Genomic DNA, 16,410 nt, shown 5'->3' on the forward strand with positions numbered 1-16,410 from the left:
CTTAGCAACAGCTACCCTCTGCATGCAGTGATAACAGGCAGGCAGGGATTGCCAGCATGTGACTCTGGCCCAGGAAGGTGAGAAAAAAAAGGAGCAAGGCAGATTATTTCCCTTCAGGCTTTGATGTTGCACATTGAACTGCTATGCCTGGCAGATAATGTCAGAGGGGTGTTCCCAAAGTGGGCTTTTGGAATAAAGAAATACTGATTCAGCACAGAACAGGAATCAAATGCATATAGCAGAGTATGTTTGTATGTTCTGGATGCATATATACAAAAAGTATTCTACTATTAAGCATAGATTACAGTTAATCAAATCCCAATACAACTTAGTGTATGACCAAAGTGTACCAAGAAATGTGGGTAACTTTATTACACAGAAATTGGGGGACCAAATGTTGCATCTCCAACCAGGAGCTCAGACGTTTCTAAAATGGATATGTAGGATTTATAGTATAGATGCCTTCTGCCTCAAGACTGCCATCCAAAAATGCAGAGGGAACTTTGGGGGTTTTCATCATCCTCCATAGGCCTTCATATGTGGGGAATATACATTGGCTCTCTGTTAAAACAGTGTTTAATCCACACCTTTGGGTAAAAGTCAAGAAATGCAAAAGATAAGACTCCGAGCGGGCAGCATTAATCACAAACATTCAATGATGAAAAACAATCCAAACCACCTTAAAAATCTTATGACTTCAAAAATAAAAATATGCATTATTAATTTAGGATTCAGGTTATCTTGGGTTTGAGTGAAAACATAATTTTAATTGAAGGCTAGGATAGTAAACACATCTCTCCAGAAAGATTTGTGAATAAAATCTAAAGAGCAGCCAAGTCAAGACACTAGTCTTTATGCCTTCTATGTTACCTCAAGTTGCAAAGGACGAATTTGGAGCAAGGCACTGCCAAAATTTTGTTAAGCTTTGCAGGCTGTTGTAGATAAATTTCACATGTAGCTTCCTACAGTGGCCTGTCTTAGTATACAGAGAGGAAAAAAGATTGCTTAAATCCAGACTTAACGCAACTCAGAATGGTCAGAAGAGATGTGCTGTCTGGCTCTGTATTCACTCCTATCCTCTGAGTCAGAACATCTGATCTGAAAAAAAATGAAGTAATTTCTTCAGTGTGTTGTTTTCCTTCCACAAACTCAGGCTTAACATATATTTTTCTATATGCAAGAAATGTAATTTATAGGAAAAGAGAAATATTAAGTACATCTTTCCATCCTCTGTTCTTCAAATACAACCTTTACTAAATTTCATAAACCATCTGTAACAGCAGTATTGACTCTTCACGCTTCTAGCCCTGTCCCAGTTCACATGGGAGCTTGGAACAAAGAATTCAATCCCTTGTCCACTGGAGAGACAGAAAGGTCTGTTATAGATATAATTTTTTGACATTCAGCTCTTTTTTATATTTATATTTTAATATATGTTAATAATATATTTATATAAGTCTGTATTTAGAAAATTGTATACATTTATAAGTATGCAAATTTATGTTCAGAGGTAAAAAAACCCAGTAAGTTACATTGAAGCTTTGGAAATCGCAGCTACTTGGCATATGTGAGACAGACAACACTTACTCAGGCATCTCAGGATGCAGTTCTGTGATTAAGCAGCAGGAAAAGGCTCGGGACAAACAAACATTTTTCTGAGATTCTCTGTTCTCTCTGCTGGTCTCTGCTTTTTATTAAACCTTGATTAATTCTTGCTCCCTCCCCATGTGAGCTAACTGTATTACTTGGAAGCCACTTACGCATTTATTTGATAAGGGGATTTTTTGTATCAAGCTGACATTATGGTATAGACATGTCTGCTGTAACTATTACTAAATTGCTGGTTTTGTGTTCATTTATTATTGAAGACCAAATGCAGGATTCTGCACATGACAGTATAATCACATTCATTTCTGTTAACTATCATGAACAAATGACAGGTGGGGATCATTTCTGATGATGAAGAAAGCAGAGTTTTATATTCACAGCACTTCACAGACCTGAGCAAATCACTTAGTGTTTCATTACCTTCCTTTCCCCCAGTGAAAATCCCTGAAACTTGTAATTATACATTTTTGTAAACTCCAATATGGTCTCCAAATGACAAGACCTCTGTAAATGTAAAGCATTGTTGTTACTGTAACCGTATTGTTAATTTTGGATATTAAGCATTAATGACTTCAAGAACTCTGATTTGTATTTATGACGCAGATTTTTCAAAGTGGTGGGTTTTTTTAGTAGTCTCCCATATAACTATAATTAGCGTTTTAAAATTAGTAACTATTGAAAAAGGTAATTCAGCAGCCAAAGTGATAACATGAGTTAAAAAGGGCTCAACCCTAGCCTGAAATATTATTTGCTGAATTATTAATTGCCTTATTTTATGCATTAATTAGTATCTTGGCAGCTTTGTAACTAGACTTTTTTGTATATAGCAAACCAGGCAGAGATATGACAATGTCTTACACTGCTCACTAGTCTCTAAATAAGGATGTTTTCATAACGTGATGAACGCATCACTAAAGAATGACAAACCAGGTTGTTCATTTTTTGCATACTCTTTATGTAATCACTTGACATTACTAGTGACTTTTCATGTTGCACATCTAAAGTGGCATTATATATTTTTCCCCACAGGCTTTACATGTTTAATTAGAGTGTCTTCAAAGTCATTAGCCATTCCTCCATCCCAGTTGCTTTCAACCCTTCCCACTCTGTGACCTTATTTCAAAGCCCCTCCTTCCCATTGGTTACACAGCATGTAGCTTTATACCTGTTCAGAAAAACAGGATTCAACAGCTCTGTATTGAATGGGCAGGGGATTATTCATCTACTTAAATTCAAGTCTAACCTGTGTATTGCTTAAGGAACCACATATTTTAAATGTAAAACCAATATGTTTCTGCTGTTGCTAAGGGAAAAAACTGCTATTGGGTCCTAATTACTGCAACAAATTGTAACAGCTGAAGACATAAAAAGTTGTCAGGATTAAGTTGCAGCCAGTTTCTTTGAAAATCAAGAGATTTTCTAGAGTTTATAGCCTGCTAACAGTCTGCGCCTTCAGGAAAGTCTGAATGGATTCCAGTCTGGAATTAAACTTCTCCTAGTAAAAAAAACCAAACAAACGTGTTCAGTCTTAGGTGGTCTTCAGAGACCACGCAGAAGTCCTACACAACGAGCCAAACTTTCAGACTTAGTTTGACTACTTGCTCAATCACTTATCTCTTTAACTACTACTGTCATATATGCATTGTTATGTACCAACTAAAAAACATGCATGAAAACAAGCAACAAGATTTTATACTTAAAAAAAAAGGCTGGTAAAGTGAGATCCATTAAAAAACAATTGTAAGGGCCTGCGGACAGGGATTTCTCTTGGGGCACAGACAACATCTCCTGGCGTTTTTCTCAAACATGATATTTTTTTTTTTTTCCTCCTTGCCCTGGGGTGAGACCTTTGAGCCTGCGGATCACCGATCAACATCACCCTGCTGTCATTCCTCACCCTCACTGCTGCCACCGCGACGCGCCAGTGCGGAGACGGGACAGCACTTGCTTGAGACGAAACCCGAACTGAAGCTTCGCATCTGCAAGAGCAACGGAGCCTGCGAGCAGCCCTGCCCTGCCCGAGCGCTGCTGGGCTTCCCTCTTCATCGCAGTAACGCGGGCGTTCAGGGCCGTGCTGCTCCACCGCGGAGCCTGGATGACAAAACTGCATCAGCACGTCAGGAGCACCTTCCTTGGGACCCAGGTGGGCTGGGAAGCTGCCTCCTCTTCCCTGCCAAGCACACAGCCACTGCCATCGCTGCCGTTCCCGCAGGCCAGCCACTGCCGCTGCCCGCATCACGAGCGGGCCCTGAAAATGCCACGCAGGACCCGGCGGCTGTTTTCCCTCCCGGGCTGGCCAAGCCCGGGGCCGCGAGCAGCACCAGGCACACGGCAGCCTGGGCGGCAGCCGCGGGGCTCCGGGGCGGGGCACGGCCCGCCCAGCGGCACCAGCCGGCTCCAAGGCCGGGGGTAAAAACCAGGGCAGGCGGGCGGCCACTTCCCTCGGGAAGCGCGGCGGGGAAGCAGCGGCAGCCCGGGCCGGGCCCCGCCTCCTGCGAGCGGCGCTCTCCGCCGGGCCGCGGCCGCTCCGCAGGGGGGACCCCGGCCCCGCCCCCCGGCCCCGCCCCGCAGGGGGACCCGCCCCCCGGCCCCGCCCCCGGGGCCACCGCCCGCCGCTGCCGGGAGCACGCGACCCCCGCCGCGCCTGCGCCCTTCCGCCGGGCCGCGCGGCGCCGCGCGTGCGGAAAGCGGCGAGCGCTTCCGGGTTGGGCAGCAGCAGCAGCAGCAGCGGCGGCGGCGCCGCCATCATCATCATCATCATCATCGTCCTCGGCCTCATCATCGTCATGTCGTGCGCCCTGGTTCCCTTCGGCCGCTTCCAGGACCTGCAGGCGGCCCGCGACTTCCTCTGCCCGCACCGCCGCCCGGGCAGCGCCGCGGCCGGCAAGGAGAGCGGTGAGTCGGCCGCGTCCCGCCGCGCCGTGCGGCCGGGGGCCCGGCCCGGCGGCGGCAGCAGCAGCAGCAGCAGCAGCAGCAGCAGCGGGTTTCCGCGGCTCCCTCGGAGCTTCGCACGGCGGGAGGCTCGGCCTCCCCGCCGGGCCGTGCACCCTGCCGGGGGGACACAGCTGCTGTTGCCTTGTGGCGGGGCCGGGGCCGGCGGCTGGGCTCGGTCTGGGTCGCCCGTCCCCGCTCTCCCGCCCAGGCCGTGCCGGTGACAGCTGCGGGCAGCCGAGTGCTCGGCGTGGTTGCTGGGACAAAGGGCTCTGAAGGGTGGGTGTCCTGCTCCAGGTGCTACGTCTTCACCTTCACGTTCTTACGTTCCTGCTGCCCCGAGGTTTCGGGTGTCCAGCCGCTCTCGTCGGTCCGCGTGCTGTAATGTGTAGGTGAAGGTCTTTGGTCAAAGGCCCTGCGTGCCACAGGCTTCGAAATAAAAGTTTGTGTTTCTCTTGCGAAGAGAGTGCGGTTGTCTGAAGGTGTTGTAGTAAAGTTAACAAACGTGATGCGTGCAGGGTTGCCGGATAATGCAGAATGGGCTTAAAGCGTGCTAAAGGTTTAGTTTGGCAGCTTAAATTAAAAGGCGATAAATCTTACAGCAGCTACATTGTGATGCTGCGGACCGGGTCTCTGTGGTATGAGCAAGCTGAGCTGTCTGAAACAAGAGCTGTATTCTCAGCAGGGAAGAGCCACCAGCAGATCCAGGCCCAGAATAGACAGCAGAGGGGAACGAATCCCTGCCCTGTATGATGTTAGTGCCCTACTGTGTTAACTGTATTTGGCTGATGTTTTGGTTTTCTGGCAACAGCATGGAAGAAAAGTGTTTAAAGAGGTTAATGAGGACAGGGACCCAAACCATTCTATGATTATGAGGATGCTTTTAAAGTCCTCTCAACTGTGAACAGAGCTATGAAAGAAAGCAGCAAGGTGTTTGTTTAAAAAAATTTAAAAGGTCTAGTGGGGAATGAAAAGGGGGGGAGTTCATACGATAGTTTGTGTTGGAAGGGACCTTTAAAGATCATTTAGTTCTAACCCCCCCTGCCATGGGCAGAGGGACATTTTTCCCTAGATTAGGTTGCTCAAAGCCCCATCCAACCTGACCTTGAACACCTGCAGTGATGAGACATCCCTAACTCTGCTGGGCAATTTTTTGCAGTGACTCACCACCTTCATTGTGAAAAATTTCTTCCTTATATCCAATCTAAATCTGCCCTCTTTTAGTTTAATACTGTTGGCCCTTGTCCTGTCACTACAGGTCCTGGTAAAAAGATGGCACAACAATTGTGAAAAAGGTTTTTTAAGTACACTATATCTTCAGCTAGTATGTTTTACCACTAATAATTCTATTTGCATAGTTCTGTTTTATTATTGCTTTCTTTTTGTGTTCAAGATTGGATTTATTTACTTTTTTTTGAAATTAACTTGGATGAAAATAGTTCTGGGAGAATTTTATACAGCCAGTCTTCATTGTCCAAACAATTTTTTAGGTATTAATGTGCTGCTACTTGTGCTTGTTTTTTGACTCTTAATAGTACACTGAAAAACGTATACAGTTTCTATATGGCTTTTTTTCTGCTGTCATCCATATGTAAAGGAGGAATTCTGGAACCATTAGGGTCCTGTTAGTGCCTCTCGAATACTGAAGATAAAAGCGAAAAATCATAATGTGTTTGTGTTTCTAAAAGTGTGTGCTGAAAGGGATTAAAATATTTTTCTGGGATTTGGTGGTACACTCAAGAGAAGTTTGTGTACAATAACTTTTGGATGCTTCTGTTGGAATGGATTCATCAGATGGTAGCTGTAAAGAGAGAAGACGTTTGGTATGTTGTAAAATACAAAAATGATGGAAGCAAAGATGATGCAAATTCTAAAATGTGCTATTCTTCCATTTTAATGAGTTGACTGTATTTGGATTATTTTTATATTTGCTCATCTTGTCACCAAGGCGGAGTGTCAGAATTGAGTATTTTTCCAAATATTGCTCATTCACACTTTTTGAAATCCTTTGGATTTGTGCCAGTGATTCTTTGCTATCATAGCTCCTTTCATGGTTCAGGATAAATGAGCGGGAATGTAACAAGTGAGCGTTCACAAAATTACTTTTGCAGACTATAAACTAGTAATTTTTAAGCAGAAATCCTTCATGCATTAATTTGTGACAGGGAAAAACACTTATAATTTGCAGAGATGCCTGCAGTTAGAAATAAGTTGTGGGGGAATCCTAAATTAGAAAAAAAAAAAAAAGGCTGGGTGAAGCCAGAGATTCTCTTCCTCGATCACTTGTTTCTTCTCCAAGTCTACCTTGATGCTACTTTGTGGCGTAGTCAACTGAATAGTTACGTTGCGTATTGCCTGTTATGGCACAAAGGGCTAGGGCAAATATTTTTAACTAAGCAAGATGATCTCCGTGATCCTGATGGCTCCCTTCCAACTGTGATTCTAAAGATACAAATACATGGCTTTTTCAGTAAGGAATGCTTTAGTAAAAAAAACTGTTGCATTGCTGAGACACTGGGATAGGTTGCCCAGGGAGGTTGTGGGTGCCTCCTCCCTCAAAGTGTTCGAGCCCAGGTTGGATGGGCCTCTGAGCAACCTGGTCTAGTGGGAGGTGTCCCTCCCCATTTAGGGTGCTTGGAACTAGGTGGTCTTTGAGATCCCTTCACACCCAAACCATTTTATGACCCTGTACTTTAGCTAACAAATTGATTACTTCTTTTTAGTTAGTCATAACTTCATGTTTTGCATGCTTAGTAAAATTTTCAAAAGCTCCTGTCAGATTTTTTTTTTATAACAAATATTTCTTAAAGGTCTCTTAAAATTCTTCAATACGTAGGTTTGGGGCTTTTTGTTAGAAGCTGTAGGTCTTCTCTTTTTTAGCTTTCTTAGTATTTTTGGCTGTTTTAGCTTTGGTGATTTTTTTCATTCTAATATAAATATTTTCTGTGAATCTGTTGGCCTCACTACCATCTAGGGTGGTTAATGTAAAAGCATTTTTGTAGCTACATTTTGAACTAAAGTAATTTGCTTACTTCTGAAAATGCAAGCAGTATACATTTCTGAATCACTATATGATACTGTGTTTTTAATAAAAGTTAAATGCCTTCAGTATGAGTAAAAAAGCTGCACCCTCTCACCTAGTTGTATTTGACATAGTGACATATTTCATTACAAGTTAATCTAGGTTGTCAATTTCAAATTTAAAATATAAAGGCTCATATATTAAAAATCCAGATGTAGGTAGCTGATTTTAAACCCCTGTGTTTTTATTGTAAGGAAACTTGATATTTTTTTTTCCCTGCCTTTGTATAGGTAAACATTTGAACACATTCAACATTAGAAAAAGATGACGGAAAGCGTCCGATCAACTACAATTTCACTTCCATCTTTTTCTGTAGCCCAACAGTTTGTCTAGTTCGTGCAAAGGATCTACTTGTTTGGTAAAATGGGGAGGAAAAGATGGTGTCATTCTCCTTTTTACCTCATGTAGTGTCAGTTTTGCAGATCCCCGTTTCCTCCCAGGTCAGGAAACACTGGAAGGCAGAGTTTGTGTTGTTCTCCTTGTTTGCATTACAAATTTGTGTGTTAAGATTGCTAATAATACAATTCTGAAATAACTTAAGAAATGTTCATAGGCCGTTGACGTGACCACTGATCTGTGGTGGTACAAATATATATCTCCTTTTTAATTATGCATATTAGAATAAAAGTGGAGAGGATCTTGCTTCACATGGCTTAATGAAATAAAAATGGTACTATGGAGTAAACTGGTTAAAGATGCTTCAAATGGAATTGCCAGTCCTTTATTCTCTAGGAATAAAAAGGATTTCAATGCTTTTCTGTATTTTAATGAACAGAGCTAATAAAGCGTGAGAACTTAATCTTGGGAAAAGTTAATGCTAATAATGAAACAGACTCAGTGGAGCCTGAGTTTAGTACTGTATAAGTGGCTTTGGAAACTGCTGTTTCAAACATGAAGTAACTGGTAATAGAAAGTACTTGCATTACATTTAATTTGACAGCTTGCTGTGTTGAAGATGGTTTGGGATGCTTGTTGGCTAGATCAGAAAACAGCTCCAATAGTTAACTCATTATACAATAGTTAACTCATTGTACAATTGTCTCTAATAAGGGATACACATGACTGAAAAAAATCCATCTCGGGTAAAATGTGATAAAGCTTCACAGGCATAACAATTTTAGCATTAAGAAATTAGTAGATGTTTAACTGTAAAGAGCAGAAAATTGAGCAATAAAGACACAACATTTTTATAATCTTTATAATTCAACAGATTTAACTCCAGTGTATTTCAGGTGATGTGCGTCTGTTCTTCCAGTAGACTTAGCTTGAACTGTGTGTTTTAAAATATTTGGTAGGCTTGATGACAACAATTCAGTGACATAGCCAGGTAGGACCACTGCTAGCTAAATTTTGGGGGTGTTAAGCTGAAATTTAAAAAGTTAGTACTTTCCTGGTGTGCAGATATTTTTAGTTCTCAAATATGTTTATATCCCATTACCTAAGTTAAGTTAATATGAAAAAAACCCAAACCCCTTGGGAGTGCCCAAGCAATGATACCTGCGTCTGTGATCATGAGCTGACCGCCTCAGCACTGTGTGGCACAGAACACTGCTTTGAGATGCTGCTGCTTATTCAAGGGAAGAAAAAAATCGGCTCCCTCATTTGAGGGCTTGCTCAGAGCTATGAGCTTTTCCTATTGCTTCTTTTTACAGTAAGGATGATGGCTCAAGTCTAACAAAAGAGCCCTTCTCCAAAATCCAGCCCTGTTACACTGACAGCGTTCTGAGGAGTACTCTTGAGCCCAGTTCCACTAAGCATCTTTGGAGTTGTGCTTGCATGCTTTACTTTATCTGGATCAACTAATTTAATTCAGAAATACAGAAGGCCAAGCTTTTTATTTCAGAGGTGCAAACAAGGTTACAGGGAAAAAAATACATTACAGAATCAAATCCTAAATTACATTTAGTAAGAGGGTTGTTCTTAACTGTTTCTGTATCTCTTTTGCTGAATTTGGTATATTCCTTTTGAAGAGTCTTCTGCCAAGTTCTTTTGTATTGCCTCTTACTCAGACCCTCCCCCTCCAGATTGCATTATATACATTTAAGTTTCCTTTCTTTCAGTTTTCATGTAAAATATCATAAAAATAACCACCTGAATTGTGTTGCAACTGTGATTGTTAATACATTCTGAGATGTGGGGAAGACTAAAAGACATGCTCTAAACACATGACAGACTGGTGCATAGTTGTCTTCTGAGTTTCATGCTGCTTTAGCACCTCCCTTACTGGATAGACTTCCTTATTTCTTTCTTGCTATAGCTTGAACTGTCATTGGCACCTGAAAGACAGCTGATTTGAATGTCATGTGTTTCATTTGTGTCCTATGCTAGTGTCACAAAGCTTTCCCCCTCCCCTTCCTTTGTGATACCTGAAATTGTTTTTAGAGTTAAGTTACAACTATAAGCTATGGAAACCTGCAACATTACTTTAATTCTTCAATCCTTCAATCTCTATAGTATCTGGATTGTTTTAAACTTAGTCATCTTTTATTCTGTTGAAAGCAGTTGTTAATATTTAAAATAAGAGATAATGCTCAAGTGGTTCTTTTTCAGATTAGAGAGCTAACTTAGTTTGTCTTTTTTTTTTTTTTTCGCTCTTACGGATGTCTGAAGTGATAAGAGAAAACAAATGCAATACTTGTTTCACAAGGGTCTTCCTAGTAATGCTGGCAAAACAACCTAATATATTTGTCAGTCTCTATGACAGAGAAGCTTTGGAAACACATGACCTATGATTACTGAATAGCAGGAAGATTCTAAACTACTTCCAAAATTCTTTGGCCTGAAGGGGAAAGAAGCTGCTTCTGTTTCTTTGCTAATTATGCAATTCAGTGGTATCAGAATTACAGTAAATATACATAGAAAAAAAATATCTGAAACTCTTGCACTTAAGCAACAATTTTTTGGTGCAAATACGTATTAATTTTATAAATTATTGAAGCATGGACGGGAAATAAGCTGGAAGATCATAAACCCGATGAGCTACACACATGCAATTGAGTGTCATGGTGTAACAGCCCTGGTAGATGGGTAACACCACACAGCTGCTTGCTCACTTCCCCTCCCCCACAGTGAGATGGGGAAGACAATCAGAAGAGTAAAAGTGAGAAAACTTGTGGTTTGCGATAGACAGTCTATGAGGTAAAGCAGAAGCTCCATGTGCGTTCAAAGCAAAATATTGAATTCATTAACCACCTCCAATCAGCAGTGCTTCGTCATGCATAACAGCTACTGGGAAGTCAAATGCCATAACTGAACATCTGAATGAAATGGATACAGAAACAATTTGATTTTTAATTTAATGTATTTCTTTGAAATAAATGAGTAGAAATACATGAGTAGTTCATGCAGGATCAGTCTTTTGTGGGGGCTGGATATGAAGGATCAAGCTTGTAAACCCTTGTAAACTGGAGAAGATGCTGGCTTTAGAGGGCAGGTCACTGCAGCTTCATCAGTGGAATAGTGCCTCAGGATTACCTCATTTTTTCCATTTTTTTTGGTTGATCTAGCTATACCCAAGGAAGATGCAGAAAGCATGAAAATGGAGCTATTTGCAAAGAGGCAGCAAGAATCATCAGAGTTGAAGTTTATTTATGTTGAGTGTTCAGTCTCAGAATTGAAGTGGCTGAGATTTCTTGGAAAAGTTGGTCTGCTCTGTGCTGTAGGGGAAGTTTTCTTGTATATGTCTCTGGACTGGCACACTGACAGATTTCTTTCCTCCTCTAATTTCAGAGGAAGGAGATTTTGTTGCCTTTTGAGATAATAAAATGCAATCAGAAGTAGAATTTTATTATCTATCTTAGGCTAAACATTGAGGTTAGTTACTACTTTATTCTTGCAGTTTGTATTAAAAGTTTATACTCCTTTACATATTTGTATGCTGGAAAATTCTCAACCTCCAACAGTAGATGAGACAGTGGCCCTTGGAAATTTGTTGCTTGTGTAGTTATGCCTGAAGTAATAGTGCAGTCAGAGCTGTATTGGTGATGAAAATGATGCAGTAAAACTGAGTCACCCATTTTGTCGATGGTACAGACCTTTTAACAAGGGTTATTCACGTAGTGGGTGTTTTGTCTTCTGCAGTCTTGTGAAATACCTTCTTATCAGCATTGATGGAAAGTATCTACCTGAAGGTATAATTTTTAAAAGGTTTTAGTCTTCATTAGCCATACAAAAGCTAAAAAATCTGCCTGAACAGACAGAATACAGATTTCTGTTTTCTTGTGCTGGATTCTGCCTTGCTGTGTTTGGTGGCAAAGGAACCTGAGTTTTTAAACCAAGTAAAACTGTAGTGTTTGTGATAGAAACCTTTTTAGTGATACTGCTTGATCTTCCAAATTAGCAAATTTTGCTTGCTTAAAACTAACTTTAAACTAAGTTGAGTCATGGCATTTTAAACTTGTTAAAGTAAATGTAGCCATGACATCAGTTAATGAAAAAACTTGAAAGAAATCCTTGGAAATGTCTTGAAGTCTTTTTAATGTTCCTGCTTCAGATTTGTTGCTACTGCTTCTGGATGGAAGTCACTGCTTGGCTTTCCTACTGAACTACAGGGGTGCTTCCTGACTTAATGAGGGTCCCAGTTATGGTGGTGTTTGAGAATTGTACACTTTATAGTGCTGAATGCCTGTGCATAATTATCTTTTGCATGGACATTGACGTAAAATCGTATGTTTAAATGAAGAGTATCAGCTGTTTTTAATTTTACTATTATATTTACTTTTCTAAGACAATTGAGTAATAGGCCTGTCTCTGTGAATCTGTTTTCTAAGGTTTTTAAAATATTTTGTAAGCTTCTGCTTTCTCTAAGGTTTCTGTATGACATAATTGAAACCGATCAGTGTCTGGTTAATTTTCCTCTGTGTCGTCTTGTGAAGAGGTGAATAGCAAAGGTGTTTGTGCTCATTTTCCCCTCAGAGGCCACGTCTCCAGCTTTTGTTTCGGGTGTGGTGGTGGTGGTGGGAGCTGCATTATTCTGGGCTCAGGTGTTTTCTTGTCACAGATGAATTTCCATGCACTGTCATTCCCTGTTAAAATGAACATACAATCCTGCAGTTGGCTTAAACTGAAGCAAAACACCTACTATTATGGAAAAGAAGGTATCTTAGTTAGGTACAGAAATACTATTTCTCATAAAATTGTGTGTATGGTTTTTGTGGTGTGTTACAGGTGTTCTTGTGCCAGTTAATAAAACAGCTGGGAACATAGAGTTCTGAAGGGTTGGAGAGAACCTGCTGTCTGCTTACTTTCTGTTTGCCTTTTGGGGCTCTTGCTGTCTTTGGAGTTGTAATAATCAGATAAATAAAGCTAAAGATTAATTTCTGCAGTGAGATTTTTAGGTCTCAGTACCTGGTGAAGGAAGCTCTTGTTAAGTGGACATGTAGGATTTCCCCCTCTTATGCCCTCACTCTTTGCTTCATCTTTCTGTGTAAAACTAGAAATATGTATTGACTCTTTTGAAATGGCTGTGGAGAAACTGAGAAAAGACAAATTTGACGGAATAATTTGTTCTAGTAAAGTGCAGAGAGGCTTGTGGGAGGATCAATGGTGTGTTGTACCAGACACTGTAAGATGTTACTTGCCACGAGTTCTGGCTGCAGTCTGTCAAAATTAATTTGACACTGGTGTCATTACCGCATTTCCAGTTTGTGCTGAAGTTACATCTTCTGTTGTTACTGTTCTATAGTGTAAAAGACAGAAGTAAATACAGAGACATAGGACAGCCGTTTCTACCTCTTCAGGGTTCCTTCTATAGAACTTGTTTAGAATCTGGCATAAATGAAGTTATAATACATTGGTGGGAAAAGGAAAACAACCAGCAACAATCCTTTTGATTGTGTTTTTCATTGCATCTGCTGTATTCATGTGAGAAACCTTTTTTTGTTTAAAGCAGGCAAATCAACAAGCTGGGAAGATGGTGGTTGGGGAGCCTGGGATGAAGCAGAGTTACAAGAACCAGTAAGTTCATATATTTGAGCCTTCATTGCTAACTTGCCTATTCTAAAAGACTTGTCTGCTTGTTTGTGTGTTGTTTTTTTCTCCGTTATAGTTAGGAGCTGTACAAGAAAGATCTTGACCAGTGTTTTAAATGTGACTGCTTGTTTGTCCCTTGCTTCTGTGGTTATTTCTAAATACAGCTTGGATGTTACCTATTGTGATAATTACTCATCTTCTTGTATTCTGTAGGTGTTTTTCTCACTAGAGTATACACACATTCTTCTGTGCTGCTGTGGTGGGGGATATAATTTTTGTCCTATAGCTAGTCAGAGTCGGGCATGGCAGTGAAGTCATAATAATCTACTATGAATTAATATAAATCAATGACTCTTAAATCATGAACCCCTGAAACAAGCATCTTTCTAGTGATCCTGTACTACTCCTTTTTTGCTGTGATGTACAGATGGTGTTACAAGAGGGATCAAATTACATATGTAGGATAGGGCAGCACATTGCTCCTTAAAGGAGGAAAAACATCCCTCTGTCCAACTAGTTCAGCTAAGAATAACACAGCTAGTCTACACTTGTTGGCAAGGTTGAGAGTTCTGGTTGCCAGCTGACTCACATAAATTGTTAGGGAAGCTGTGTAGAAATCCCCTGCACCTGAATGAATCATCTGAACAAAATAGCTTGATTAATTCCCTGTTAGAGAAAGGTAAGAGGGTAGACTGAGGGATCCAGACCTTACTTTGCTAAGAAAACTCTTACTGTCTGTCTTAATCTCATCAGTATGTGGGAAGTATGCCCAAGAAGTTGGACGATATCCTACTACTTAAGCAGGGAAACACATTTTTTGGGTGAGGTGAGAAACAACTGAAATGAGCATGGTGTCTCATATCCCTGCATGAGCAGGAATAACTCACTGATGCTCATGGCAGGGAATAACAAGAGTATAAAAACTTTTTAATAGGATGGATATTCAGCTTCCTTGTAATTGCCATGAAGTGAGTGTATTTCTCAGGCCACATCTTTGTGGGATCACAGCTTTGAAGTTTGTAAATTCCTTAATGAGAAGAACAAATGTTATTTTTCCTACCTATGTCGTAATTTGGTAGAACCAGCAGGTGTTGCTAAATTGAAATAGTTTTCTTTTTCACTTTTTAACATGTCAGAGTCTTCTGCCATGATATTCGAGCCTTTCTTGCTGAAGACCTCCTTCTTTATCTTTTAACTGTTGGTTAATTTGCATTATAGTTGATGTAAAATGCATCTTTTCTTGGAATTACTCAAGAATTACTCAAGTCACCTGGACAAGTATCTATTTCTTGGAACATAGCAAGTTTTGAGAAGACACTGATGTTTAAAACAGTTTTCTTCCATTAATTGTCTTTTATGGAACTGATTAGCCATTTTGGAGGGATGCTGATGTTGAAATCCTATTTTAAATGCTGATTTTTAATCATTCTGTCTTTCACCTTTTGAAAGTAGCTTCTTTTGACAGGTTCAGTGCTTTTCTTGTTTCAACTCTAAGCTTACTTTTGTCACTAAGATGAGATGGCCATATTTTATGTCTTTAGATTTCAAGTGTTTTGTTTATGCATGCAGATAATTTTATTTAAATTATCTGATATACAATTTTAATTCCTTTTAATCCTTAGAGAGCCCTTTAACTTCTGCTTCTTTTTCCTCAGTTTGAAAATCATTACATTAGAAATTACTAAAATAATTTCCTTCAGGTTTTGGTTATGTGTTTTTACACATAATATGTTTATCTCTGTCATGCAATGTTTACATATCTCTGTCATAAGGAGTTAAAGTTGTCACAAGTATCTCAGTCAACTTCATAATCTCTTTATCAAGTTTTGAAAAATGTCAGTAATTGGGAAAACATGATGCTATAAACTTGGTTTTCAACAGAAAAAATGACATGAAAATAATATGTAGTCTTGCACAAAGCAAGTGATAGTGTGGACAAAGATAGGTAGCTGAATATTTGTTACTGTTCTAGTGTTTATGATGGGTATACGGAAGATTCTTGTGTGAACAAAGTCACTTTTAATGGTAAAACCTTAAGAAAATAAATATAATGAACAGCTGGTAATGAGCATGACATGTAAATTCTTCCTACAGTTTATTCTCTGATTGGAGTAGATGTGTATATTTTCAAGTACGTACCGCTTTATTACAACACAACAAATTACACAGATCAGAAAATGATCACACAGAAGTTGTTGGACTTTGTGTATAGCTGCTTTGAGATACTGGAGGATGGAGTGGTATTTTGGAGTGCTAGAAGGAGGTAGGATTGGGTAGGTGGCTACTGAATTGGTGACTGTGGACAGGGGAAAGCAATTTTATTGCTGTGATTAAGGTAAGAGGGTGGACCTAAGAAAACAGGAGAGGCATCTCTGAGAGACCTTGTAGCAGTCTATTCAAAACCTATTGCCTATTTCCTGCCTTTGAACTGTGATAATCAGGAGCTACCTGTGTGTTTTCTTCAAATATTTGGCTGGTTGCTCAGAGGATAAAAAAGATGCAATAAGTTTTATTTTATACCTAATGGTATCTAACTGACCCATTGTTAAACCCTTAAAATGTGGCACTTTTTAATTTGAATTTGTTTCATGGTAAAGTTTCTTGCTGTGGAAAGGTACATGGTGATACCCTGTTGCATGTTACCATGAGGCTTTAGTGTGGATGCCAACTTGGTTAGTTTCTTCATGTGTCTATATATTTACTCAATTCTGGTCAGTACATAAGGTTGGATAAATAGTTTATTTGGAGTATGAATTTTAATGAGAATAACTAAAAATATTCTTTGCAGTCTCTAATAATAATAAAGCTTTATGTCTCAT

At 40.1% G+C, this 16,410-nt stretch overlaps 1 protein-coding gene across 4 annotated transcripts in view; it reads left to right on the top strand.

The window, feature by feature from the left end:
- The first annotated feature begins 4,322 nt into the window (after positions 1 to 4,322).
- RAB3GAP2 (RAB3 GTPase activating non-catalytic protein subunit 2) overlaps positions 4,323 to 16,410 on the top strand; it is a 46,771-nt gene continuing 34,683 nt past the window's right edge. For 2 of the 4 annotated variants that reach the window (XR_007889007.1, XM_051614505.1), the window contains exons 1-2: positions 4,323 to 4,503; positions 13,509 to 13,576. Coding sequence is in view for 3 of the 4 variants with exons in the window: in XM_051614505.1 (XP_051470465.1) it covers positions 4,395 to 4,503; positions 13,509 to 13,576 (177 nt within the window). In the remaining variant the exon portion in view is untranslated. The remainder of the gene's footprint in view (positions 4,504 to 13,508; positions 13,577 to 16,410) is intronic. The other 2 variants (XM_051614503.1, XM_051614504.1) reach the window with 2 other exon arrangements.

This window comes from Apus apus, chromosome 3 (genome assembly GCF_020740795.1).
Source record: "Apus apus isolate bApuApu2 chromosome 3, bApuApu2.pri.cur, whole genome shotgun sequence".
NCBI lineage: Eukaryota > Metazoa > Chordata > Aves > Apodiformes > Apodidae > Apus > Apus apus.